Below are 12,452 nucleotides of genomic sequence, written 5' to 3' on the forward strand. Positions count from 1 at the left end.
GAATAAACAAATGGGAAAGAGAACCCACAGACATGTATTATTGATTTATGACACAAGAATAAACAAATGGGAAAGAGAACCCACAGACATGTATTATTGATTTATGACAAAGTGGAACTTCAGAATAGTAAAGGAAATAATCTTTTCCATAAATAGTGGTAAGATATGCAAAGCTGCCTACAGATATGTAGATAGGTAGTTAAAAGTATAAAGAAAAGCTTGTAAGTGATTACCCTAGAAATCAGAATAATGACAATGTTTAATGGAGAAGAAAGTTTTGTGTTTGTGAGTGGGGGACCATAGGTCCTTCTAGGGTGCTATTAATATTCTATATTTTTACCTAGGTATTCCTAGAGTGTTCACTTTGTAATGATTTTATTAGGCTGAACATGTAGGTTTAAACAATGTTCTAAAACATGGATGGAATGGTAGCAGATTAGAAGGACATATCTTAAACTGACACTAGAGAAGCACTCTCTCCCTCTCCTTCACCCTGTGTCTCTCTGTCTCTCTCAGAACATTCTTCTCAGAGAGACAGATCTCCTAGATCTTCTAGAAATATTCTATATGAAGAACCAAGAACAAAAAGGACTTCACATTTTAGTAGCACAAGAAGCTAGAAGACAATGGATTAATGTCTTCAGTAATCTAAGTGAATGTTATTTCCAGCCTAGAATTCTATTTTCAGTCGTCTTTAGTCCATTTGGGCTTCTATAACAGAATGCCAAAGACCGAGTAGCTTATAAAAAACAGAAATCTCTTAGTTATAGAGGTTGGAAGTCCAAGATCCTGATGCAGGCATATTCAGTGTCTGATGAAAGCCTGCTTCCTGGGTCATAGCCCGGTCTTGTCACTGTGCTTCACAGGATGCAAGGAGCAAAGGAACTCTGTGGTGCCTATATTATAAGGGAGCTAATCCTATTCCTTAGGGCTTCCCCCACATGACCCAATCACCTCCCAAATGCCCCACCTTTACATCCATCACACTGGGGGGCTGGTTTTCAACATATGAATTCTAGGACGCAGACATTAAATCTATAGCACTGACCAAACTATCCATCAAGGATGAGTACAGATGGAGGCCATTTTTAAACATGTAAGATCTCAAATACTGTGAACTTTCAGTAATAAACTGGTGCATATGCTGGCCTAAAACAAGAGATTAAGTTAAGAAAGAAGGCAGCAGAGAATCCAGAGAGCTCAGGACCCAACACAAGAGAGGTAAAAGCCATCCCCAACCTGACTGTGAAGGAGGATCCCAGATGACTACTGTGAGCAAGAAAAGAAACAGTAAAGACTGGAGGGGGTTAGTAGGAGCAGGTCCTGGGAAAGACATGCTGTTTGAGGTGTTTAACCATAAGAAGAGGAAATTTACACATCTGGGGTAACAGTTGGGGATAATTTATTGTTTTGTGTGTAAAAATCTAAGGGGAAAAGTGTGAGATAATTGCAAAAAGCATCATGGGGGCAACAATTAAAGTATATGTTGTGAAACCAGACTCTGGGTTCATATACTGGCTCTGCCAGGTATACCTTAGCTTCCTCAAATATAAAACAGATCCTAATAATAATATACACCCCATAACATTGTATTAAGGAATATATGGATAATCTATGGAAATGTCTAAGAGCAGTGGTCTACCACAATGTAAGAGCTCGGTACATGTTAGTAATTACAGAATACACCATGGCTCAGCTGTATGTAACATGTATACAGTCACAGAAATATAACTTGAATATTCAATAAATGGAAAGTACAATAATACTGAGGTGGATAGAAGGATGATTATGTGTTTAGGGAGAGTGGGGAATGATCTATTATTTGATAATGCCTGAGAGTATAAACAAAAAAATAGTAATAGAAGCAGCATACTATGTAGAGGTAAAAAGGAAAATACTAGAGTCAGCTTAGAAACTTAAAATTGGTTTCCCTTGAATGGAGGAATAGCACCATTACTTTTCACAAACTAACTTTTTAAACACTATCTATGAAAAACAAATTTTAAGAAATTAAAATCAATCTTGAACCAAAAAAGTTATCTGCATGTAATGCCAGAAAGAAAGCTATTTACAAAGCAGTGCATTTCTGAGAATGGAGACAGCATTGCTGTCTCAGGAGACCAATATATGGTGAAAAACTACATACACTTCAGGGATAGCAGTTAAGCTCTTTCAGTGGGTGTTCCTTGAGCATGTCATTTTGGAAAACATTTGACCCTAAACTGTCAGCCTTCTTCTGCATTTGGCAGGACTTCCCCTGGCTCTCTATGTCACTGTAACAGGTGAATAACTAAGAAAAAAGCATTTCTTCCGCCTGTGGACACTTGTTTATAATGGCATTCAGGGTCCTGGAGCTAGGCTGACAGATGCTCCTCCAGAAGGTTAATGAGATAAAGGTTCCTCCAGCTGGCCCTTAAGCAGAGATTACTCCTGAGGGGAAGATAAGCAGATTATTCCAGAAACAGACACTGCTTCCTGTTCTTCATAAATTAGCACCCTTATAAAGGTAAACCAAGAAGGTTATTCTCACTCAGCTGGCATTGATATTTAATTATTTTTCCTATTTCTGTCATTTTTTTTTATGAGATTTGGCACTGTTCTGTGATTGTTACCAGAATTACCAATGCACAAAAGCCAGAATGTATTTGGAAACTAGAAGGGCTATTTTTCTTCTTTGGATTCTTCTCCAAGTTCAAGGAACCAAAGGTAAGTTATTTAAATATTTATTTTTAAATTTTGCTTATCTATAAAGTATATTTGCAGAAGTGAGCATTCGAAATGAACAAAGTCAACACTGTGCCTCAGAGGGATATGGTAGGCCCTGAATATATTGATTAATTGACTGAATGATTGTCAGAAATGATTTTCACTCAGTTGAATATTTATTTGCTATATAATTTTAAGTGCAATTTGTGTTAACAAAATAGAGATAAATAAATCCTTTTTGCTCTTATAAGACATTGAATACAAATTCATACTACTAATATCAATAACAATAGTAGATCCATGAAACCATTCCATTTATCTCTTAAAATTGACAAATAAAATTAAAAAATTGAAACTGATATTTTTTTGAAGCTAGTGTTTTAAGCTATGATAGACAAAAAAAATGTATTTCTTACTTTTTCACAGTTAAATCATGAGTTGATTTTCCTTAAAAAATAGGTAATGAGCTTTGTCTTCAGAATTCATGATAGTGACAAACTCAAAAGTTATATCCATAAAAGAATGAGGCAGTGAATGTTCTTATGACAAATCTTCAAATAAATTTAAAATTAAAGCAAGCAACTAAACAGGCATATTGAAGAAAAATAATGTAGTTTTTTAAAACCCGTTGAAGAAAACATCACTTTCTTTCTTTTTTTTTTTAACAATAAACCCTGTCATTATAACGTATTCAGTCTGTTTAAGACATTTGAAATCAATAATGTTTGGCTCTTACATAAGGATGACATAGCCTCAGAAAATTAACATTTTAATTGAAGTATTAGATTGAAAATGTCCAGAGTAAATAAAACAAAGATTTGTTGCATTTTAAGTCCCAAAATAACTGATCCCATCAGTTATTAACTTTTTAGTGGTTGCATTTAGAAGTTGCATTAATCTGCTAGAAAAGACTATATAAAAATTCCTTTTATGTTTTTCAACACATAAGTGATAGTGGGCAAAGCAAAAGTTTACTTACCTTTCCTTTCAATGTCAATTATATATAAATGTTTACATTTATGAAAACATTTTAACTAGAAACAGATCATGGATTCCCATGTATTTTGATCTTAATCTGCTGGAGCAAACATACTGTCTATTTTATATATTTGACTAGGTAATTCAGCTTTGGGTTTGTTGTTGTTGTTGTTTAAATAATTGTGTTAAATTATTTAACTGTTTTTGCTATTTATGTACATTATATATCAAACATTACAATTACAAATAGCATAATCACTTCTGGAAAGTTAAATAAGCTCACCAAAAACCATAATTTATTATATGCCAATTTCTATGAAACAAAGTAGGATTAACTGTGTAATAAAACATCCTAATATTTTACTCATCAGGGACTTTTTATTCTACAAGAATCTCAGATCTGCAAACTTCTGTTAATCTCCAATTACTGAGGTCTACATTAATTAGAATTTATGTACTTCAGCTAGACTGGTTTTCCGTTTGTGACTAATTAACCATCATGAGTATATTTACATAAAAAATGGTTTGGGGAGGGAGAAGAGTTCAATTTAATATAATTAGCTATTAAGCATAACAACTGAGTGTACAAATTCAAAAGTTTCTTTTTTAAAAATTATAGATTACCTAAAAAATCAGAAAAGGTTTGAAAAAAGCTGCACTTCCACTCAAACACAGTCTATGTAGCACCTTCATATGTTTTTCTCAGTCTTCTTTCTCTGTATAGTTACTTAATTTTTACATGATTGCAGTTCTACAACACAATTTTATATCAGGGTTTTTACACTTCTGTTACATTAGATGAATGTTCTACATTGCGACCTAGTTTTGACAAGTATCGTTTTTTGGCTGTATAATGTTCCTTTCAGTTGATATGTCATGATTTGCTTTACATAATACTGAACAAAAGAGAAATAGTTTTTCCTAATTATATTGTTATTATGAGTAACATTGCAATTAACATCCTTAGGTATAGCCTCTCTTAGTATTTAAGATTCTTCTCATAAGTTCACTAAAGTAAAATTATTGGGACAAAGCAGCATAAACAGTTTTATGGTATATGATTCATATTTGCCAATTTGCTTCTCAAAAGTTTTCCTATGCCTTAAGGTGACTTTTCCCGATTCAGTTCCACAGTGTTTACCAGCTACCCAATACTATGCTAGACACAGAATATTAAGAGACTCAAAGAAATGCCAATACTTTCAAAGTTTTCCTTTAAGCTTTTCAATTCTAAATGTAGTTTTTCCATTGTTACATAAAAGCAAAACACTTTTGGTTGCAAAACATTAATTAAATAAAACTGTTTACACAACAGGACAGTTTGATAATTTCCAAGAACAGTCACTTACCAAGGCTCCTCTCATTCATAGTGGGGATGCTAGTTGCATCTGATAGGCACAGTACTGCTTTATGCTTTTACCCTTTCGTTTCACATAAATAATTTCATCTAATTGCTTATGACATCACAATGTGTGGAGAAAGAGGAGAGAAAAAAATCTACCCTTGGCAAGTCCTAAAATGGAAATAGTGTTTATCAGAGTATGTGCCTTTTGCATTACAGTTGGTTGTATATGTTATGCCCCAATAACGGGTCCGTGATTAAAGGAGCGAGACTGATACAAAGCGAAGGTCAAGCAAAGCTTTATTTCGCGCCAAGCATCAAGAATCTAACCGAACGTTCGGGGCCGCACCTCTTACAAGAGAGGGCGACCCTTATCTGTTTCACAGTCTAGCTTTTAAGGGTAAAGGCCATGCGGTTGGGCCTGGCCACGCACAGGTAACCAATGAGATTGTAACACACAGGAAACTCCACAGTGATGCTAGGTGACCAATTGAATTATAATTTACCCTAGTAGACATTTGAATCAGCCTATTACATCTTGATTAGGATTGGCGCCAAAAGGGTTCCCAAAGGGCGGGGGCCTATGCTCCTTGGTAGCTAGGGAGACAGTATGCAACCCCCTACTGATTGGATGTCTCCACCTGGCCTGACCCACCTTTGTATCTGGGCTTTGTTACCTAGAGCTGGTTTCCGGACCCGCCTTTAAGTGAATCCCCTGGGGGAAGGGGAGCAAGGACAGTTCAAGGGCTAAACAACAAGGTTTTGTTTAACCTCAATGAAAGCCTCTTGACAAAATATAAACATAAAATAGGTCCTTGCAGTATACTAAATGAAACCTTTAACTAAGTTAAAGTTACCAGGGTATGGTAATTTTTATAGCTATGAAGTGTCAGAAAAATTTGCATTTGAAGACACTCTACTTCTTGCTAAGCCTTTACTACTGGGATATGTTCTCATTTCATAAAATTACCCAGGAAGGTATTTTCCCTCGCTGTGGCTCCATTAACAGAAAACATGGATTCATTTTTAGACCTGAGATGGCTGCCCAATGACAGTCACATTAACTTTGCAGCTCCTGTACTTTGTTCATCTCTGCTATAGTCTCAGGACAGTGTAATTCAAAAGGTTCAAGGCACACTTTCTGCTCAATTATATCTGAGAAGATGGCCTTATAATCAAAGCTGTGTAAATTGAAGACACTTTGTGTTCAACTGAGCAGACTCTGGCAGCAAACCTGAAGCCATTTGTTAGATTAAATACTTACTTTAAAAATAAAAAGCAAATTCTGCCTTTTGGCCCCTCTATACCTTTATCAATGATCACACTAAAGGACGATTGCATGTGTGAACTAATTAGGCAGCACTGACAAGACCTGCTGCTTTCTTGGCCATTTATATCAATCATGAGTGGGCAGCCTCCTTAAATATCCACTGTATTTGCATGCTAATCATCTCTGGAAATTCAGATCCTGTATACCTTTGTTACCACAGTCATGTTCACAGCAGATTTTATGCTGTTTTAAAATAATCTATCTAAGGCAACGAAGGTTTGGGTTTTCTTCCCCCCACAATGGTTTCTAGGTTTATATTCTAATTCAGCATATATGTGTTAATGCCACAGTAAAAGTTCTGACATCATTGCTATATTGTGCAGTATCTGCCTCCGGGGTGCCTGAGGTCTCCATCCACACTGCTGCCTCTTACTTCAGGGTGTGAAAGACACTTCTGCAGTCGTGGGAGGGAATCGGTTATACCAATCTTTGGAATACCACAGAGCACCTTGTTGGAAGGAAGGAAAGTCTCTGACCACCATGTGAGTTTCAGCCTTCCAAAGTGGACAGTTTTTAGCAACCATTGGGCCTGAGCTCACTGAGAGTAAGAGGCAGTGTCACTGGCATTTCAATGGCACAAATCAAGAGCACCAAGTCTGATGGAACCATTTTAATAAGGAAAGAAGGTGCTGTGGACCAAGGCAACCAGCATGCCAAAGCTTATCCTACAATGAGTCGATATGGTTGACTGGCATAGCTATGGTAATGGGAACTCATATATGGAAATGCCATTGTCAAGTGTGAACTACACCATGCATCTCTCTAATTATTGAGAATGTACTCTCACTACTGCACCTCCCCTCTAGCCACAGTGAATGTGGGAAGAATAAGAAGGAGCTACAGAACATTACAAATGCTTCTAAGCATATGGTTGTATTCAGCAGATAAATATTCTCCCATTGACAATCATTCTTCAGGGAACAATGTCTTTTTAAAAAGATTTTATTTATTTATTTGAGAGAGAGAGAAACAAGAGGGAGCGATGGGTGGGGGGGGGGGCGTGGGAGGGGTGGAGCAGAAGAAGAAGCAGACTCCCTGCTGAGCAGGGAGCTTGGTGCACCCAGTCTGAGGACACAGGGATCATGACTTTCTTCATGTCTTTCCATGTGCCTTTATAAAGTCATCTTAATTCATCCCAACTTGGTTTTCTTCACTCAGCCATCTTTAGACCCCTCACTCACTGCAACCAGCATCTATTTTCATAATTGCTCTCCCAGGAGAAAGATTAAAGGAAACTACACCAAAAGAAATTTTGTGGAGAAAATTCAGGACCTTGAAACTAATGAAAACTTTCCACTTCAGAAATACTTTAACTTCATATAGAAATAACATATGTAGGGCTAATTTGTCTGTCTTAAGATTCCTGCTTCATTTATGAAGAAACAAAAGTTACATTTAATTAAGCCCAACTCTGAAACCCAAGGGCACTATTACCAACTATTTTAGTCAGCTCAGACCTGATCAAAACACTTTGTACGTAGCTATCACATTAACAGTCTTTTAGTTTAAATATCTTTTTTTTTTTAATAAAAGCTCAAGCACATTTTAATTAATTTTCTCAAGATTTCAGTGATTGGTAGACAATCTGCTCATTTCTGTTCAGGAACCCAGGGCAGAGAATACTATGTAACGCTTCTAAAGTCATTCAGTATGAGAAGATTAGAACCAAAACTGGGATTTGAGCTGTATCCAGTCCTGTCTTATACCTGCTTAGTCTATTAATCAGCCCAATATAATATGATGAGTGAAATTAATATGGCTTTTACTATTAATTCAAAAGCCAACTTTCCTTTGCTAATACTGTTATGCCCCAATATCGGGTCCGTGATTAAAGGAGCGAGACTGATACAAAGCGAAGGTCAAGCAAAGCTTTATTTCGCGCCAAGCATCAAGAATCTAACCGAACGTTCAGGGCCGCACCTCTTACAAGAGAGGGCGACCCTTATCTGTTTCACAGTCTAGCTTTTAAGGGCAAAGACCATGCGGTCGGGCCTGGCCACGCACAGGTGGCCAATGAGATTGTAACACACCCAGGAAACTCCACAGTGATGTTAGGTGACCAATTGAATTATAATTTACCCTAGTAGACATTTGAATCAGCCTATTACACCTTGATTAGGATTGGCGCCAAAAGGGTACCCAAAGGGCGGGGGCCCATACTCCTTGGTAGCTAGGGAGACAGTATGCAACCCCCTACTGATGGGATGTCTCCACCTGGCCTGACCCACCTTTGTATCTGGGCATTGTTACCCGGAGCTGGTTTCCGGGACCCGCCTTTAAGTGAATCCCCTGGGGGAAGGGGAGCGAGGACAGTTCAAGGGCTAAACAAGGTTTTGTTTAACCTCAATGAAAACCTCTTGACAAAATATAAACATAAAATAGGTCCTTACATTCCCCCCTTTTCTTTGGAGACTAGTCAAATCTTTGACTTTTTAGCCAGTTTTATATTTCCCCCATCCCCATATAACAGGGGCAACAATAAATTTAATGAACTTATTGTTTTTTGAGTCTTAGTTTTAGTCCACGATCGGCGGGGTCCATTGGCAGTGGCATCCACCTCTGGGGGGCGTTCTCATCCTCGGCTCGTTTGACGTGACCCCCGTGAATCCAGGCCCTGATGCCTTCTACTTCTATTGCCGTGGGGGTGGTCAGGATGACAGTAAACTGTCCCTTCCAGCGAGGCTCCAGGCTTTCCCACTTGGTGGCGGCGTACCCAAACCAAGTCCCCGGGATGGTAGGCATGAGGCTTCACAGGTCTCCGTCCCAGTGTGTGCAGTCCGGATCCCTGCATGGGCTCTTTTTAAAACAGACTGTAGCGCCTGCAGTGACTGGAGTACAGACTGGTCAGTCATTTCTGCTATAGCAACCTCTTGTAATCCGGGGGGGGTGGGAATCCCGAACATTATTTCAAATGGGGTCACCTTATTTAAGTAGGGTGTACATCGCACCCCGAGAAGGGTGAAGGGAAGGAGATCTACCCACCCATCGCCAGTCTCCAGAATTAACTTTGTCAAGGTCTCTTCAAGAGTCCGATTCATTCTTTTTATTTGCCCCGAGCTCTGGGGCCCCGGGGCCAGTAGGCACAATGTAGTTCCAATTAGTGCCTACGGCTTTGGCCAATGCCTGTGAGACTGAACTCACAAATGCAGGGCTTTTGTCTAACCCGATGACAAGAGGTGACCCAAACCTCTAGTAGCTTCTTGACTACCACTCCTGCCATCTCATGTTTGGCAGAGAAAGCTTCCGCCCAACCTGAAAAAGTATCTACAAAAACTAACATATACTTGTGCCCATATTTTCCCGGTTTCATCTCTGTAAAATCTATTTCCCAATAAATTCCTGGTTTTTTACCTCTTTTTCTTTTCCCTCTTCCCATTCTAGTTCCTCCTGCATTTACCGCCTGACATTGAGCACATCTATTAACCACATCCTGAGCCATACACCCTAATTTAGAAACCTGGAACTGCTTGCCCATAAGTTCCTTAAGCTTGCGCGTCCCCAGATGAGTGCCCTGATATATTTGGCTTACTAATTTTCTCCCTAGTCTTAGCCCAATCCCCTTTATAGTCTAATTTAGTACACTTCTGTAAATATACCTGTATCCTTGACCAGGAGGGCCGTGGCAGCAATTACGCGGAGGCAAGGGGGAATCCAGCCACTACTGGATCTAGTTTCTTGCTAAGATAGGTTACTGGCCTTTGCCAAGGCCTCAGAATCTGAGTCAAAACTCCTTCAGTCACCCCTGCCTTTCCACCCACATACAAGTGGAAGGGCTTGGTAACGTCTGGGATGGCCAGTGCTGTGGCACTCAGTAAGGCTCTTTGTAATTCCCAAAATGTTCCTTCTGCCTCAGCTCTCCACTCTATACCATAATGAGTCCTCCCTTACCTAGTTCGTAGAGAGGCCGGGCAATCTCCACAAACCGCGGTATCCATAGCCTGCAGTAGCCCACCGTCCCAAGGAACTCCCTCATGGAGACCAAAGTCTAAATAAGTGGCATGGCTCTTACAAAGCTGTGTTTTCACTGCTGACACCCGATACCCTTTTCCCTGCAGAGTCTGTAAGAGAGCTTTTGTCCCCCGCAAGCATGACCCATAGTCCTCAGCAGCTATTTTTACTATTTCCATTAACTCAGTCAGATTCTTCCTTTCAAATCCTTCAATTTTCTGAAGTTTCCTCCTTGTATCTGGGGCTAACTGGCAAAAGCAAGATCGTCTACACGAGTTACCGTGCAACTTCTCTGAAGTTTACCTTAAGTCGTCTAGCTTAGGTAACCAAACATTTAATAACAATCTAATCTAGAATTTGACACCCATAAAGGCATGTTACTAAAAACAACTTTTCTCTCTAAAATAACCATTTCCAGAGATCTCCAAATCAGGACCAATTCATTCGAAAAACAAGTCCAGTTTTAACAAACTTGGCCTAGTTATTTACATAAGCTCAGCAAGAACATGAAGTGATCATATAGATCTTTTAGAATCAGCTTTGCTGGAACTTCTTATAAGGAATCTCTAGGTTGAACTTTAAGTAGCCTCTCTGGGCCAGAAGCCAAGCCACGTACTTGCCATCAGACATGCCTGCAATACCTGTTGATTTGGGCAAATGCCTCTTCTGAGCTTCCCAAAGTATCCTACCAAGGAGTGACATTCTTTACTCACCTGGTGAGGCTGCTAGGAACTCTGTAAGCAAGGTATCAGGCCAACAGTTCCAAGGGGCTTTACGGCTCCAGGTTTCACAAAGTCAACCTTAGTTCCTTTAAGCTGCCTGGTCATATCTGAGGCTTTTCAAATATGACATTCCAGTCAAAGCCTTGGTAAAATAACCAGTTTCCAATGCTGTCCTGTTACAAGGAGAACAGATTCTTATTGAACTTATGCAAATGACTACTTATTGAGACCTTTTGGTTTCAGAGGGTTCAGATAGAGAAAAGTTGAATGCTTTGATTCCTTTACAAATGAGTACTTTTACAGCTCTGTAAGTTACAGGTAACTTAAGAGTTTCCCTAGTCTGGAGGAGCAAACATTACAGAACCAGTCATGTTTAAAACAAGACAAAACATTAAGAAACACAGCATTACAACCTTCCAGTTCATCTAGTCCCATGTTACTAATTCTGGTTAAGTCCGAATGCAGCCCTTACTTCTGTAAATTCTTACCCATTTCAGTTCCCAGGATTTTAACATATCAAAGACCTGTATTTGTCCTGAAAGCCTACCCATATGAATTTCTTTTGGAATTTATTTTACAAGAGAATTAAAACGATTACAAGTGACAGAAACTCAGAACAGATATAGTTAAATATCAAGTGATGACCCTTATCAAACCATTAAAATTTTAGGAAATGTATAGAACCTCTAGAATTATTACAGCATTTACCCAAATGCAACCCAAGGTTTATCATTGGTTTAGCAGTACTCCCTCAGTAACTTAGCATATCAAGGAAAAACCTTATGAGTCAAAGAGATCTCAATTACAACTCTGGGCAGGCAAAGAGAAAACCATTTACATTTCAATTAACCGAAGAAAACTTTGCCCTTTTAAACAGAGAAAACCAGCTTTTTTATACCAGTGTCTTTCCTTTTTTCTTTATTTTTAAGCGTGCAGTCTTAAGATATGAGTTTTCTGCTTTTCCCTCCCATCATGAATGATGTCACAGACAAAGGGAGGGGGATCTTTCAGATGCTGTCCTGCTCGCGTCCCTCGTGGGAACTTAGGAGCGTCTTAGCTAAGGTCTGTCCGTATAAACCCCGGACCAGGCTACTCCGTGGAGTAGATGACCGTTATGCCATATGACGCCCCGTGAGACTCAGGGTGCAGCCCACTCAGACTCCGTAGCCAAAGCTGTGGAGCCATACAGACACATTCACAGTCAGGCACTCTTCAGATTCAAACAGGTTGGATACCTCCCCCCAACAGGTCCCCCTTCCATTCTTTAGGAATGAATCTAGCTCAGACAGTGGCCCCAGGCCTGTTTTTCTCTCTTTTACATACCTCCTACTTTTTACAAACAGTTGCTTTTTTCATTTCCATCACTCTTAATTACACTGAACAGAATTTTGCATTCTTAGAAATACCTTAACCTGTACTGAAGATT

At 39.1% G+C, this 12,452-nt stretch overlaps 1 protein-coding gene across 1 annotated transcript in view; it reads left to right on the plus strand.

The window, feature by feature from the left end:
• Positions 1-2,639: 2,639 nt before the first annotated feature.
• IMPG1 (interphotoreceptor matrix proteoglycan 1) overlaps positions 2,640-12,452 on the plus strand; it is a gene marked incomplete at both ends in the record, with an annotated part of 135,271 nt that continues 125,458 nt past the window's right edge. Inside the window, one exon of the mRNA XM_080805888.1 lies at positions 2,640-2,706. Coding sequence (XP_080662014.1) covers positions 2,640-2,706 — 67 coding nt within the window. The remainder of the gene's footprint in view (positions 2,707-12,452) is intronic.

The sequence above is a fragment of the Martes martes genome (genome assembly GCF_963455335.1).
Source record: "Martes martes genome assembly, chromosome: 6".
Lineage (NCBI taxonomy): Eukaryota > Metazoa > Chordata > Mammalia > Carnivora > Mustelidae > Martes > Martes martes.